The sequence below is a fragment of the Ascaphus truei genome, chromosome 9 (assembly GCF_040206685.1).
Source record: "Ascaphus truei isolate aAscTru1 chromosome 9, aAscTru1.hap1, whole genome shotgun sequence".
NCBI lineage: Eukaryota > Metazoa > Chordata > Amphibia > Anura > Ascaphidae > Ascaphus > Ascaphus truei.
In genome coordinates, this window is record NC_134491.1 from 36,826,426 (window position 1) to 36,842,846 (window position 16,421).

General features: G+C 43.7%; 1 protein-coding gene across 3 annotated transcripts in view; it reads right to left on the reverse strand.

Annotated features, from left to right (window-relative positions):
- Positions 1-4,281, reverse strand: part of MDGA2 (MAM domain containing glycosylphosphatidylinositol anchor 2) — a 648,696-nt gene extending 644,415 nt beyond the window's left edge. For 2 of the 3 annotated variants that reach the window (XM_075614384.1, XM_075614382.1), the window contains exon 1: positions 2,924-4,281. In XM_075614384.1, the coding sequence (XP_075470499.1) occupies positions 2,924-3,110 (187 nt within the window). In that variant the 5' untranslated portion in view covers positions 3,111-4,281. The remainder of the gene's footprint in view (positions 1-2,923) is intronic. The other variant, XM_075614385.1, reaches the window with a different exon arrangement.
- Positions 4,282-16,421: the final 12,140 nt, after the last annotated feature.

Consider the following 16,421-nt stretch of genomic DNA (forward strand, 5'->3'; position numbering starts at 1 on the left):
TGTGAATCCAAATACATGCAGTTTATGACATATAGGGCAGGAGAAATTGCAGACATTTAAGCAACTAATTAATGACAGTACGGTATGTACCAGATTATCAATGCTCAATTTCCTTCAAAGTTTAAAACAGTATTCCTGTAGAAATAAATTTACATCTCTCGCCATGTTATTTTCTCATACATTAATTCCACAGCTAACTTTTGAAAATATGCACAGATGTTTCACTTGTTGATGTGTCAATAATAATAATAATAGCATGTACTTGTACAGCGCTGCTAGTTTTAAGTAGCGCTTTACAGAGACAATGTGTCAATGTTGTAAAATCTAATAAAAAGCATCAAATGATGCCTAGGCTCAACATTATGCCCGCGTCAACATTTGTATCAGTGGCGCTGTTTCAAATCTCACGTTAAATTACGCATCTGACACACAGCATCGCGATAGCAGGTGTACAAACGTTGGCTACATCTGTATGCTCTTAGTGGTAGTAAGAATGCAAAACAAGCATATGTAGTTCAAAAACAAATCCCCATGTAAAGCACTTTTTATGGACCTACAATATATTATACATTGAAAAGTGCCAAGTGTATGAATATTTCTAGTGAATGTATTCCCTATTTTTGCAGTCAATTCCTGCTCCCTGAGCTGTTATGGAGTGCAGTATCCATCCACTTTGTGAAATGTCTGCTATTTTTTCAGTCTGTGGTGCATGTGTCTGTCTAATGATTCTGCTATTAAAAGGAGACCCATTGGTAGGGTACAATTCATCACCAGATGTCACTGACTTTTTGATGACCTAGATTTACTGTGTGAAATGACTGAGAACCATTCCATGTTTACTAAGCAGTAATAGAATATTTATTTGTTTAAAATGTACAGCAGATAAGGATTTTTGCATGTGAAAAGGTTGAGAACAGCATGCAATCTGTTTTAATTATCTGGTCTCTATTTAATTTTATGTCCATTGATCTGTAGTCAAGAAGCACATTAGAGCTCAACAGTGGCCAAATCACCTTGGCATGAAATGTGATCATCACTAACATGATTTGTTTCCTTTTGCTAGGTGCTGCCTAAAAAATAAAAACATATTCTGCCCTTTTTGGTAGGTTTGGGTAATTGTATTTTGAATGTAACAAAAAATGTTTTTTTCTGAATGAACTGTAAATAAATAGTTAGGTGTCAGATTAAATACAGTACTGTATTCCCTGCAAGGGACAGAGAGACTGTGTGCAAAGCTAAGTGTTAGAACAGTAAAGGGTCTGTTGGGACAAACGACACGCCCCTTATTGATAAACCCCGCCTATCAACTTGTTTACCACGCCCACTAACTCCCTTAGAGACTGCAGCTGATTTTTTTTTTTTTTTTTAGCAATTCCATAAGTATCTTGGACTCTGCACCTAAATATATTGAAATGAATATGAGGCAATCTTACATTTTGTTTTGCTATTTGTGTTTATTTCTACTCAACAGCAATATTGGCCACTATTGCTTTCAAATTAAGATTGTATCATTTATTTGCAAACACTATTTGATGACCTCATAAAGGTTTCACATACAATACTGGTACATAACCATTCTGAAGACAAATTTAAAATGGGAAAATGAAAGGGCATAAATAAAGTGTGAGAAACATTCATATACTGTACTGTGTAACCAACTGTTAAGAGACCAAAGTTCTATAGTGAATTAGGGTTCCCTTTACCATAATATGATGACTTGCAGTTGCCTACAGTACTGTTACATTCTACTAAACCCTAGTGTTCCGATGCATTCCTTAAATGCCAAAGCATTCCAAGCTTACACTCTCAGCAGTACACTCCACTAGGAGTTGTGCCTCTATAATACCTTTAAATATGTAACCTTCTTCAGGCTCAGCAATCCACAATGCACAACTTCTATATTCACTACCTTGTTGTTATGTCTCATGGTTGCCAGGCTTTCATTTAATTACCAAGAGAATCTAAGAAATAAAACTGACAGTGAATTCTAAGCATGTTCTTTTAATGCAGTGCGGATTGCTGGACACAGATGGGAAGCTGGTATGTTGCGAAATATTTTTTGAGTCTGAATGTAAAATCCTGAGTATTTGTATTACAAAGTCATTTTTTGATTATTTTTTTACAACATTCACCTGTTTTCTCCATTAACAATATGATGACGTGCACATATGTACAGGTACACATCAAATGCATTTAACAACTAAGAATACAGGAAGATATAAACACATGACATTTCAGACTTGTATTGAGGTTTTTGCCGTGATTAAACTAATGGCATCTTAAATCTTAGCTTCTTCTGTATGGATGCATGCTCACAACGGATTCAAATCTTCAGGCCAACACATGCATAATACAGTTAACGCAAATGTTCACTTGTACACCCACTTTATGGGGCATTTTAACACCATAATTTGGGAACTTTTTGTATATTTGTATTGTTTAGCAGGGTAAGCGTGATGTACTGTATAGTAGAATCCAATGAAAAATGTATAATGTAAATGTTCCTGTAAAAATAGTGATATATATGTGTATGTGTATGTGTGTCTGTGCTTGTGTGTGTTTTTATGTGTATGTGTGTGTGTGTGTGTGTGTGTGTGTGTGTGTGTGTATGACTCAAATTAGTAATTCAACATGTTGTTCAATAAAATAGATTGCACCTTCATTGAGATGATTTGATGCAGAACACCCAAGTTGCCAATCACTTCAACAGTGTTATACACCATTACAATGTAACCATTTTCAATAGATTCAAAGACCACATTCTCAACACAATTATATCACCTCGCTATCAAAGTAATACCATCCTGAAGCAGCCATGCAAAAGAATGAATTTCATTTCTACTGAATCTGCTTGAGAATACAAGGTCATGATCATTTCAATTGGAGAGGGGAATGGTAGGGAATGTTGTGTGAAGGAACTCACCATAAACCCCTTGGCTAGCAATGCCTTCCAGGAGAGCTGTCAATAGCCACAAGACACCGTAACTTAAATCCATCTTCACGTTAACATGGACATATCCAGCCCAGGGACACGACAGGACCTTCCAGTGACTAGTGATCGACAAAGTACCCTCTGATCCCAGCTGAGATTCCAATGCACTGGTGACCATTGGATGCTCTTCACACTTGGTACTATCACACAATAGACCCGGCACAGGTCGCACAGAGGAAGGTATGAAATGAAAGCAATTACAGTATTGCTTTTTGTAATTTAAAAAAAAAAAAAAGGGATGAAGAAAGGATCTTTTCTGTAGGAAGAGGCAAATCCCTAGGAATCAGAAGAAAGGTGGCCGAGCTGCTCCTGCCTTGGTCACCCACAACAGCTTCCTTGGTGTGGGTTTAAAAAGTAACTCTCGATGATCCCTGGAGGACAATTAATATAGCCGCCTGATTGCAGTCTAGCAGGATCCACTGGGATCTGTTCTTCCCCATTCCATTATATGCCATTGCAATGCAAAGTCAACCGCTCCAGCCTGGCTACCCGAGCAACAGAGAGGGGGGTCTGCGGAGTGCTGTGTTAAAGAGATATGGGGTGTGTGTGAGAGAGAGATGATGTGTGCCTGTGTGTGTGTGTAGTAGAGACTTGTGTGTGAGAGATCACTCCTACTCATCCGATCCAACCAAATGCCATTAAACCACAGAAAGGGCCAGGGCTCATGCAGAAGACCCTATGAATGAATCTAACAGGAGCAGAGGACCAGTCCCAGCTGCAGGAAATGCAAATGAAGCTACAAAGCGCTAAACCTGGCAGGAAGGGGTCGGGATTGCAGCATATATTAATATTCTTGTCATTTGGTTTAAGGTTTTTTTGCAGTGGCGGATTCCAGAGACTGGCTCTCCGGGGAGGAGGCCACCTAGTGACTGGGAGAACAGGATCGCTGGTGTGGGGAGCAGGCAGCTAGTGACTGGGAGAACAGGATCGCTGGTGTGGGGAGGAGGCAGCTAGTGACTGGGAGCACAGGATCGCTGGTGTGGGGAGGAGGCAGCTAGTGACTGGGAGCACAGGATCGCTGGTGTGGGGAAGCTGGGCTGTTGCACATTGTCTCACTGGTCCTTCCCACCGGGCACAGGCTGCTCTGGGTGGTGAAAGGAGGGGAGGAGGCAGCTGGACTCCTGCGCCCGGCCGGAGATGTGTGTGTGAGTGTGTGTGTGTGAGTGTGTGTGAGTGTGCAGCGAAAGCAGGAAGGAGAGAGCTGTGTGTGGTCACGTTGTGCTCTACGTGTTGAGAGCTGGAGCTTGGGTAGCCGCAGCCGCAGCCGGGCGACGTCAAAGCCTGCGTGTCTCTCTCTCTCTCTCTCTCTCTCTCTCTCTCTCTCTCTCTCTCTCTCTCTCTCACACACACACACACTACTACCCACTCTCTCTCCTCCTCCCCTCCACCCCCCTCCACCCTCTCCTCGACCAAAAGCTCATCAGTATGAGGGTCACAGAGAAAGAAGAGAGAGAGGAAGAGGGCCAAGGGGGTGCCCCCTGAGATTTGTCCTGTCCAACCCACCCACTCCTTTGCTGCCAGAACAGCAGACAGGGAGGGATTTAATAGGGTGAGGGGCTGTGGCACCAACCCGTTTTGGGTGTGTGTGTGGAGGGGGGGGGGGGGGGGGCGACTCGTTTACACGGTTGTGCTGTCAGAGATCAATCAGACAGACGCGCAGCTTCCCAGGGCAGATCAGCACCTTGGACAGTATCCCGCTACCACCTGCCAGATTGCCACAGGCTTGTGCTTGCCAAATAAGGTCTTGTTCCTCTTTTTTTTCCCCAGCTGCAAAGATATGACACAAAGGGCTATTATCATATCTCGCGAGTTCTGCTTCATCCACATACAGTAGTGTAGGGCAGGAGTGGCCAACTCCAGTCCTTAAGGGCCACCAGCAGGTCAGGATTTAAGTCATTGACTGAGCTACTGATTGAGCCACAAGTGCTGAACGGTTTTTGGAGACTATCCTTCTGATCTTGATGTATTTACTAGCAGTTTGTCCGCTTCCAGCCGCAAGTTTTTGTTGTTATGTATGTATGTATGTCTTTATTTATATAGCGCCATTAATGTACATAGCGCTTCACAGCAGTAAAACACGTGACAATCATATAAATAACAAATAATACATAATGGGAAGAAGTGCTTCAGACGTAAAAGTAACATTTAGGAAAAGGAGTCCCTGCCCAGAAGAGCTATAATCATGTTAGAGTTTTTTAATCTTTTTTATCAGTGAACCAGAGGAACTTGCTGCAATGTTGTTGTTTTTTTGTACATTGATAAATAGACATGATGAGATGATAAGATGTTTGCTAAAGTGTCTAAAATAACACTTGCCTGTGTTAACGCAAATAGTTTTTTTGCCACTAGTGTTGGTGCAGATTGTCACAACATACAGTATAACGCCAGAGGGAATCATGAATTCCGTGCTACATCTTTGTGTGTGTGTGTGTGTGTGTGTGTGTGTGTGTGTGTGTATATGTATGTATGTATGTATATATATATATATATATATATATATATATATATATATATATATATATATATATCATACACAAAAATGAATACCGCATCAGCAACCAAAAAATAAATGCAGTGTCTAAACCTATTTTTAACAGAAAAGTAACTGAAAAAAATAACAGAAAAATTATCTGCTAGGCGGTGCTAAAGGAATAAAATAGATATAGAAATACAGAAAAAGAAACCTCTAAAAAGCACTCAGACAAATTATCCAAAATAATAATAGTAATTTATTAAATCAAAATAAGATGAAAAACAAAAAACAGCTGACTGAAACCCTGCCTAACTGAACAAAATAAATTTAAATAGGACAACCCCAAGAAAAACTAAACTACCATAAAAAAACAAACCATAATATGATCAAAACCTCAAAACATGTAACCACTATGGGGACAAAGTACCCATAGTGATCCACAACCGGCCGGTCGTATAAAGGAGATAATGAACAAAAAAAACAATAAAGGAAAATAAATAATAAACCTCTAAAGAAAATAAATAAACAAAAAATGGTAGGATATATCAGGCATACTATACTAGTGTACGGGGCACTGTATTAGGAAGACCTATGGGCATGAAACTATAAATATAGTACATGCAGCAAAAACATTATTTGAAAGGTACTTCAGTGACCCAAACACAGATATCAAAGATGACATATAAAGGAGAGAGACCCATATAATTGAAAGCAGTATAATGACTGCAAGTTAGTAATGGTATATGAAGATACTCAGCTCCTGTATGACTGTGATGAAAAGAAAGTCCTGGATACACGTAGCCACGATCACAAAGTAAAAGTTACATCAGGGGGTATTCACAGCAAATGAAATGTCCAATTAGAGTGCCAGCAGGCAGGGCCAGCAGCATGAATGTACCACCAGCGCGTTTCGCCCGCTAAGGCTTCTTCTAGGGTGGTACTGGGGCCAGGGAGCATGTCCGGTTAAATAGGGCACTGCTTAATGACGTATTTCGCACCAAAATCGTCCCACATACATGCGTATTAGAAGGTTTTTAGCTGCCGTGCCTGCGTCTCATAGATACATATATCAGGTCCCAGATAGATGGCGCTGTGGCCTTGTAGACGCTGCTTCCATAGCAGATAGTAATCTCCATACTAGAGATGACGTAATGATGTCATGTTCGCGCGATAGTGAGAGTCCAATTCCCGCACATGCGCATAACAGATCTTTAAATCCTACAGCCGGATCACAGCAGTACAGCCGTGTAAATAATAGACCAGTCACGGAGAAGACTCCGCAACGGAATGATGTCATCCTAGCGTCAAAGTGGATAGTAATCCCGATAGTGACAGGCAGAATAAAAATGCCAGAACTCGTTTTTACGTACGCAGCAGCAAACATCACATCCTTAATGTAGGGACTATTAAGGGTTTGAATATCCGTCATTATAATTGCAACATCACAGCACACTTAGAGATGTCAGCCTTAATCCAATTGGAGAATAAAACACATACTCCAAGGGTAATGTGTCTCCATGGTAAGGAGATCCTCAGAATACATTGAATAGTTACAGTGATCTAAAATAGTGGAGAGAAAGAAAGAGTTAATGTACCAAATAAAAACAAACCATTCTCAGTTCAAATAAAGAATATTAAAACAAAGGGGAAAAATACATTTTGGTATAATCATTATTAGTAGAATAAATGGAGAGAAAGGTAAGGGTCACTGTGAACAACTGTAAATAAATAAATCATAAAAAACAGTTATAGACCTAAACACCCACCTTTAAATCCCCTAAAAATAAGAGCCAAAAATGTATTAAAAAATGCGGGAGGAAGGAGCCAAAAATATTCAAACCCTTAGTTTTTCTTGGGGCTGTCCTATTTAAATTTATTTTGTTCAGTTAGGCGGCAGGGTTTCAGTCAGCTGTTTTTGTTTTTCATCTTATTTTGATTTAATAAATTACTATTATTATTTTGCATAATTTGTCTGAGTGCTTTTTAGAGGTTTCTTTTTCTGTGTTTATATATATATACACCATAATACTGAGTTAAGTTATGGTGAGTAAAAAAAGTGACAAAAACCCTCCACAGGAAAGCAAATATGCAAATACAACTGTATGCTCATCTGCATGTCTTAGAAAGGCGGGGTTGCAGACTTGCCTAAGACATGCAGATGAGCATACAGTTGTATTTGCATATATATATATATATATATATATATATATATATATATATATATATATATATATATATATATATACACACACACACACAAAAATACATCGTCACACACTTCAAATTCCATTGTGGGCAATAGAAAACAGCAAAGCATATTTGCAAAAAGAAAAAAGTTTATTCAACCATACGAAATGTTTCCTGGGTCCCAACTTTTTTGACGCCAGTGGGACCTTCTTCCCGGGTACCTGGTTACATTGTGAAAACAACTACCGTAGTATACACAAATACGTTTTGACTAGATGGGTTGTAAATTAATTGTCAACTATTTATTATGGAGTTATTCCACTACTGATATGTCCCTGCATGTCATAAGACATATAAAAAAGCCATCCTAGTGATAGGTATAATATTGCGTAATACAGTAATATCCTCAACTTATGGTACAATACATTATATTCAGTCCTTTAATATTTCAATAGGTTTTCTCTTTCTTTTCTGTGATATTGTTTATAAATATTAGATCCTATAGTAGCCCATATTTGAGTACATTTTCAGCCACTACTGTGGTTAAATATGACCTCAAATATATAGGATTCATATATATTCATTTATATGGTTTTTGGATTCATATTCATAATCATATTAACATGATATTACTGATACTGTTCCAAACTGTCTTCTTGGTTCTCAGTTTTTCCTCGGTATTTCCCTGGTTTTCCCTCGTTTCCCCCCCCCCATTCCTCTCATCCCTCTCCAAATACCCCCTCCCCATATTCCCTTCCCCTGCCCTTCCCCATCTCATCCTATTCATTCCTAATTTAAGACATTTGTTCAATTAAACATCTTATGTCTTTGTCTCATTTTTGTATTATTAGTGCCATTCTATTCATTTATGTCCTTATTGGTGTATTTAGCACTAGACTTACCAAATAATGGTTCGTTTATTGCAATATATTATATGAATTGGTAATATCAAAACATATAGAATTAGGGAAATATTTACTATCTATATTACGGATGGGGACATGACTGAGTATATGGTACTGTTTTTGTATTTATTTATGTATTTTACAATTATTGTGTATAAATCATGTTCCAATACTAAGATTTTTTAAGTCATTGTATATTTTAGACAAAGTATTACATAGGATTGTTGCCTCCTTAGCTTTATCATTTATCATTCATTAATTATTTTCATGTGTTAACTAATTGGCCAGTCAGTCAAGATCGTGGCTGATTGGTTTACACAAATATAAATGGTATGACGTATTGACTGTTGTGTATAGCCTGAAGAAATCACCGTTAGTGAAGAAACGCGTTGGGAAAGTCAGTATAGTGTTAGCTACTGATAATATATTCATTTCCACCTTGCCTGCTGTCGGGACTGTCGGTCACGCCGTTACATATCGGCGAACTCTTGCCCCCTCCCCCGTGCCCTCACGAGGTCACGGCCTCGATCCTCCCATCTAGAGTTGCTGCAAACAGCGGTGGACTTCCGGGTTATACTGGGAGAGACTGAACGTTCCTCAAGGCCCCTGCTGGACGGTGGCAAAGAAGAGCTTGGATTCCACAAAAGAAGGGAGAAATGTGTGAGCAGAGCGGAGCAGTTTTGGGGTTTGGCGTTTGGCGGTTGGCGAATGAGTATACTCATTATATGCTTTTATTTCACATTTGTTTGTGAGTTTAAATTTGTTGGACCTAATATTGGAATTAAATGTGTATGTTTCATATTACACTAGGATCGGGCGCTTTCTTTTTTTGTCTTTGATATATCTATCTATCTATATATTTCTCAAACCGTCCTATGTGTCGTTGCCTGTCTGTCTGTATGTGTCTCTCTGTGTCTATGGGCAATCGCATTGGACCTTTGGCACATCACTCCGCCTCAGGCCAATCCGCCTCAGGCCAATCACATTGCTCCCTTGGCCCACCCGCCCCCGCACACCTCTCATTGGCACCGACACCACTGCCTCAGGCCAATGACATAGCTCCCTTGGCCCCATGCCCGCCCCCACACACCTCTCATTGGCTTGCGGCCAACACACCGACCCCACTGCCACACTCTCCCAGCCCTCACTGCTCTGGGAACGCTTCACAGCGACAACGCACGCATCTCCTCCACTAGCACGCAACACACTCCCCCCCTCTGGAGGCCGCAACACACCCTCCCCTAGCCCGCAACACCCCCCCCAACACACACACAGCCTCCCGTAGCCCGCATCACAACCACTCCCGTGGACCACAACCACTCCCGTGCACCACAACCACTCCCGTCGAGCGCAACCCCTCCCGTATCCCGATCAACACCCACAAAACACTCACGTAGCCCACACCCCCGACCCACAAACCCTCCCCTGGCCAAAACAGCAAAAAACCACCAAACCGCATGGACAACACCACAACCCCTACCTCCGGAGGGCACCCATCACAACCACGCATGTGGAGCGCAACCCCTACCGCGCGAGGGCCCGCATCCACCACCGTACGGAGAAAGGCCTCCTCTAACCCGCCCGCACCACAAAAAACACACGTGCCACCCCCACCCCCCAAAGCCGCACCGAGCCCGCAAACACAACACCTCCCGCTGGACGCCACAACCCCACTCCAGGGACCACACACCTCAACTTCAGCCTGTTGCCGCATCAGTCTTTCACTGTACGCTGCAAGCCCTCCTGGATCACGCATGACCCACCCCTAACACTCCCGTAGGCCGCCCGGCTCCCCCCCACAACCTCCCCCGCGACCGGGAGCACCGGGTGGTACAAGGAGGTACCACCACCAACACCCCACCCCCCGCGGTCGGAAGCACGGGGGGGGGGCGCCAGCAGGTACCACCACCACCCCACCCCCCACGGCCGGGCCGGGAAGCCGGGAGCACGAGCAGGTATCACCTCCGCTCACCCCCCCTTCACCTCCCCTCAACCTCACTTCACCCCCCTTTCACCTCCCCTTCACCCCCCTTCACCTCCCCTCACCCCACCTTCACCTCCCCTCACACCCCGTTCACCTCCCCTCACCCCCCCTTCACCTACCCTTCACCTCCCCTCACACCCCCTTCACCTCCCCTCACCCCCCTTCACCTCCCCTCACCTCCCCTCACCCCCCCTTCACCTCCCCTCACACACACACACACACACTGACTGACACACACACACACTGCCTGACACACACACACACTGACTGACATACACACACACACTGACTGACTGCCGCGCGCACGCACGCACGCACACACTGACTGAGGCACACACGCATGCACACACTGACTGAGGCACACACACACGCACACACTGACTGAGTGTGTGTGCGTCATTCAGTCTGTGTGTGTGTTTGTGCGTCAGACTGACGCACGCACGCACAAACACACACAGTGACTGACTGACGCACACACACTGCATCAAGCTGTAAAGGGGGGGGGAACGGAGCTGTAAAGGAGGGAGGGGGACTGGATTGATGTGAACAGGGGACAAACATAGAGGGGGAGACAGGGAAGAGAGAGAAGGGGGAGAGAGAGAGAGGAGCGGAAACATTACATCCCGGGCAACGCCGGGTCTCTCAGCTAGTATATATATATATATATATATATATATATATATATATATATATATATATATATATATATATATATATATATATATATATATATATATATATATACACACACATATATATACACACAAAAATACATCGTCACACACACACTTCAAATTCCATTGTGGGGAATAGAAAACAGCAAAGCATATTTGCAAAAAGAAAAAAAGTTTATTCAACCATACGAAATGCTTCCTGGGTCCCAACTTTTTTGACGCCAGTGGGACCTTCTTCCCGGGTTCCTGGTTACATTGTGACAACAACTACCGTAGTATACACACACACACACACACACACACACAAAACAAGCAAAGAAAAGGGACATGGCATAGCTGGGCCACAGGATCAGGCGTTGTTTAGCAACATGTGTAAACAAATGCCTGGTGCTGAGAGAAATCCTGCTGTGAAGTACTGTACATTTCCTTGTGAAAAATAAAAAAAGGTGAACAAAATGAGAGACAAAGATGATGTGAAAGTGTCAGTGGGAGAAGAAGCTGCAAGTTTGTGGGGATTCCACATGTGCTGATATATCCATATGAGAGTCAATACAGGTCCTATCATCATCTTGTTGTTCCACTAAGGAAAGAATTCCACCTGCCAACTGTTCATTCAGAAGGGAGGAGAAAGCTTTCAGAGGCTACAGAGGAGGGGGGGGGGGGGGGTTTATTCAGTGAAGACAACAAGTATCAGACAGAGTAGTGGTTTTCAACTTTTATTTTGGTTAAAGAATCCTATAATTAGATTGTGAAATTCTACGGAACAACAACCCTCTCTAATAGCGTGTCTGAGATCAGATGCATTGTAAAGAATCCCAACACCATCTCTCATAGTGCATCAAATGACACCACAGGGTTACATAACGTGATGTCACATGACCCCGTGGCATCATTTGATGCTTGAGTCAAAGGAAAGGGGGGGTGGACGTGAGCAGTGGGGGAGAGCAGGCAGGGGCCACAGGGCAAAAAGTTTGCGCACCCGTACTATATTGTGTGTGCTGCGGGGGGTATTAAATTTTGTGTATTGAAGAGATTGTGGTATTATATGTATTGAGGAGAGGGCGGTATTATGTGTATGAGGGGAGGGTGGTATTATGTGTATGAGGGGAGGGTGGTATTATGTGTATGAGGGGAGGGTGGTATTATGTGTATGAGGGGAGGGTGGTATTATGTGTATGAGGGGAGGGTGGTATTATGTGTATGAGGGGAGGGTGGTATTATGTGTATGAGGGGAGGGTGGTATTATGTGTATTAGGGGAGGGTGGTATTATGTGTATGAGGGGAGGGTGGTATTATGTGTATGAGGAGAAGGCGGTATTATGTGTATGAGGAGAAGGCGGTATTATGTGTATTGAGGAGAGGGCGGTATTATATGTATTGAGGAGAGGGCGTATTATATGTATTTAGGGGAGGGCAGTATTATGTGCATGAGGAGAGGGTGGTGTTATGTGTATTGGGGAGCGGGGGTATTATGTGTAATGGGGAGAGAGTATTATGTGTATTGGGGAGTGTGGTATTATGTGTATTGGGGAGAGGGGGTTATTATGTGTATTGGGGAGAGGGGGTATTATGTATTGGGGAGAGGGGGTATTATGTGTAATGGTGAGAGGGGGTATTATGTGTAATGGGGAGAGGGGGTATTATGTGAAATGGGGAGAGGGGGTATTATGTGTATTGGGAAAAGGGGGTATTATGTGTATTGAGGGGAGGGCAGTATTATGTGTATTGGGGAGCAGGGGTATTATGTGTATTGAGGAGCGGGGGTATTATGTATATTGGGGAGAGGGGTTATTATGTGTATTGGTGAGAGTGGTTATTATGTGTATTGGGGAGAGGGGTTATTATGTGTATTGGGGAGAGGGGTATTATGAGTATTGGGAAGAGGGGGTATTATGAGTATTGGGAAGAGGGGGTATTATGTGTATTGGGAAGAGGGGGTATTATGTGTATTGAGGGGAGGGCAGTATTATGCATATTGAGGAAAGGCCTAGATGAAAAATGTAGGGGCGGCAAAAAGGTATGTGCCTAAGGGAGTCAAAATTGTAAATCTGCCAATGGCTGCAATATATTCTCTTCATGGATACACTAATCAGTTTCAATAGTTAGTAATACCAACATACTAGAAATACACCACAGGGGAATAAAAAGAAAGGATAATAATGCATTTAAGAAAATGCAACACACGCAAGCTTTAAAGCAGTATAAATACATGCAGTTATAGATATGCAATTTAAGGTACATAATGCTATCAATTAAATTATGACCCAACAAAAACTATATAACCACATATGTGTTTATTTGAGATCACAAACCTCCATAAAATTTTGTTTTAATCTCATTTTAGGGAAAAACAGTGATATCCAATTATTTTACTTATATTAAACAGTACATTTATATCACCACATGCTATGGGATATAGTCAGATAGACAGACCTGAAATATACTAATAGTATACTACTTACAGATTGTATTCCCATGGCCTATTGCTAATACATCAGAACCCTCTTTCTTTCAGATACTACATACCATTGTATTTTAGACTTTCTCTGCTCACTAAAGGTTTGCTAATATTGCAAATATTCACCCAGGCAATACCAACTAATTATACATGTAGCCAGGTTCCCTTACCTCCCGGTCTCTGGGGTGAGGAGATGGCTGCGGAGACGCGCGGGTGCCGCTAGAGATGTGGGCGGACCCGGTGGGAAGCAGGGAGCGCGATGATTGGTGTGTAAGCTGGCGACCGGATTGCCGGAGCTCCGCGGCTGTGACGGTGAGCGGAACATGCCCCCTGCGGCATTTTCCCTCCTTACCTGTTGAACTTCCGATCGCCGCCCTCTAACTGCGAGTCAAGATTATCTGATGTCTGTCTGTGTCCTGAACTCTTCCCTGCTTCCGCAGAGGCCACGCCTCTGTTCAGCCCCTGCCTTGTCTTCTCTACAGGAAGTGACTTCAAGCATACTGAAGCGAGCAACGCCATCTTGCTTTCTGGCAAATCCTGCCCTCTTCCTCCTGACAGGAAGACTGGAACATTACTCTTTCAAGTTATGAGGTTAGTTTATCGATGCGGCTAGTGTAGGACCTGCTGATTAGGGTTTACCTTGACATGGTAGCAGGCTTACAATACTTTGGCCAAAGCATTCAACTAAAGAACCCTTACTTTGAATTTAGTATTACTGCACTCATCTGTTACTGGCACTATGCCTTTAAGGAGGCTGGACGTCCTCCAGGAAGCAATTCTTGTGACCTTGTGCTCTGTACTCTACCTCGCCGTCGCTCCTCACTAGTGGCAAATGCCCCCCCCCCCGCGTGGTGGCGTCTGAGATTGTGCGCATTGTCCTGCATGCGGCGCGTTCACGTGACGACGTGCACCGCTCCCCAGCTGCACGGCAACTTTCTCCTATCTCTTGCCTTCTGCGGCTTCCCCACCTCGCTAGCGGGTCCCGTCCCTTCCCTTCTCTCGGCTGGTGCGTGGGAGCACAACCGTGACAGCGGCACACCTGGCTAGTGGGGGCCGCCATCTTCTAAGTCGTGCATGCGCACTAGAGCCGATGTGCGTGTGCAGGACACAGAGAGTTGCGGCAGTCATTACCAGGCTCTGCAAGGGACTACAATTCCCAGCAGTCCCAGGGGCTGCATACCAGGTGGATGCACACAGCCAATGGGACTGCTAGATTCACAGCAGAAGGAAAGATACTTTTGGCACGCTTGAGAGGGACCACGCCAGTTGGAGCAAGGACTGCAAGGGAGTAGGTAGTGTCTGGGTGCAAGTGGCTCCCAGACTAGGCCAGATACCCCCCAGGTCCCAGCTAGGCCCCTGACCCTGTCAGCTTGTGGGGCTATAGGGAAGGCCCCAGATAGGGATGCTACCTTTAGCTTATAGTGACAGGTGCGGTATAAGTAAGCGACGCCTCGTGGTGTGCTTGGCCTGTGGTCTGGGATCAGACCCAACAAATACATATCAGAGACTGTAAGAGTGAGACCCTCCAGCGGGAGTTCACCCCACGCAGTGCATTGGACGCACGCGAAGCGTAAGGATTCTTAGAGGCCTCCCGTCATGGGATCAGACAGATCCTTCTGTTTAAAGTCAGCGGTACCTGGGTACAGGAGCGTCCATTGAGGTAAACATGCACCAACGGTCCACAGGGGTGGAACTACTCCCTACACTTGAGTGGGACTGACACTGGGGAAGGACACCAGGGTATTGGTGCCACCTCACCCTAAGTACGTTGGGGAGATATACCCTATATTATTATTGTTATTGTGTTGTATTGTGGTACAGCTATACTGTGTTGTGTTATAAGTGTGTTTAGTAAATACTTTATATATTTATATATGTATATATATATATATATATAATATACTCAGTGTGTATTTACTGACTATTGGTTCCTGTGAGGGGTTAGGCCTTGGACATAGTAAGCGCTTAGGTGCTGCCGCTTGCTGCCGCTCGCTCTACCAGGAGCTTTTTGCTGTCCTTGCAGAGGAGACAGCAAGCGCTTGGGAGGCGGGTATCACTGTGTGTGTGTGTCACTTTGAAGTGATCTGTGTGTTTGTGTGTCACTGGGGAACGTGTGTGTGTGTGTGTGTGTGTGTGTGTATATTATATAATATTTAAAAAATTTAAAAAAAGACATGTGAGAGTAAATTATTTATTAACATTGTGCAACTTTGATAAATATATTCGCGCACACACATCACACACCACACATACACATACACACTGGTACACACACACACACACACATGCACACACACATGCACACACATACACACATACACACATACACGCACACATACACACTGGTACACACACACACACATACACACACTCACACATGGACACACACACATACATGCACACACACACACACATGCACACACACATACATACACACACACACATACATACATACACACACACACACACACATGCATGCACATGCACATACACACACACACACACACATACATACATACATACATACATACATACATACATACATACATACATGCACACACACACATACATGCACACACACACAGACACACGGGGCAGAAGGGGGCACATCACCCGCTCACCCCCGGCAGCGCAAGCCCCCTCCATCTCCCGCAGGCTGACAGCCACAGGGATCGGGCAGATGGAGGCACATCACCCGCTCCCCCCCGGCAGCGCAAGCCCCCTCCATCTCCCGCAGGCTGACAGCCA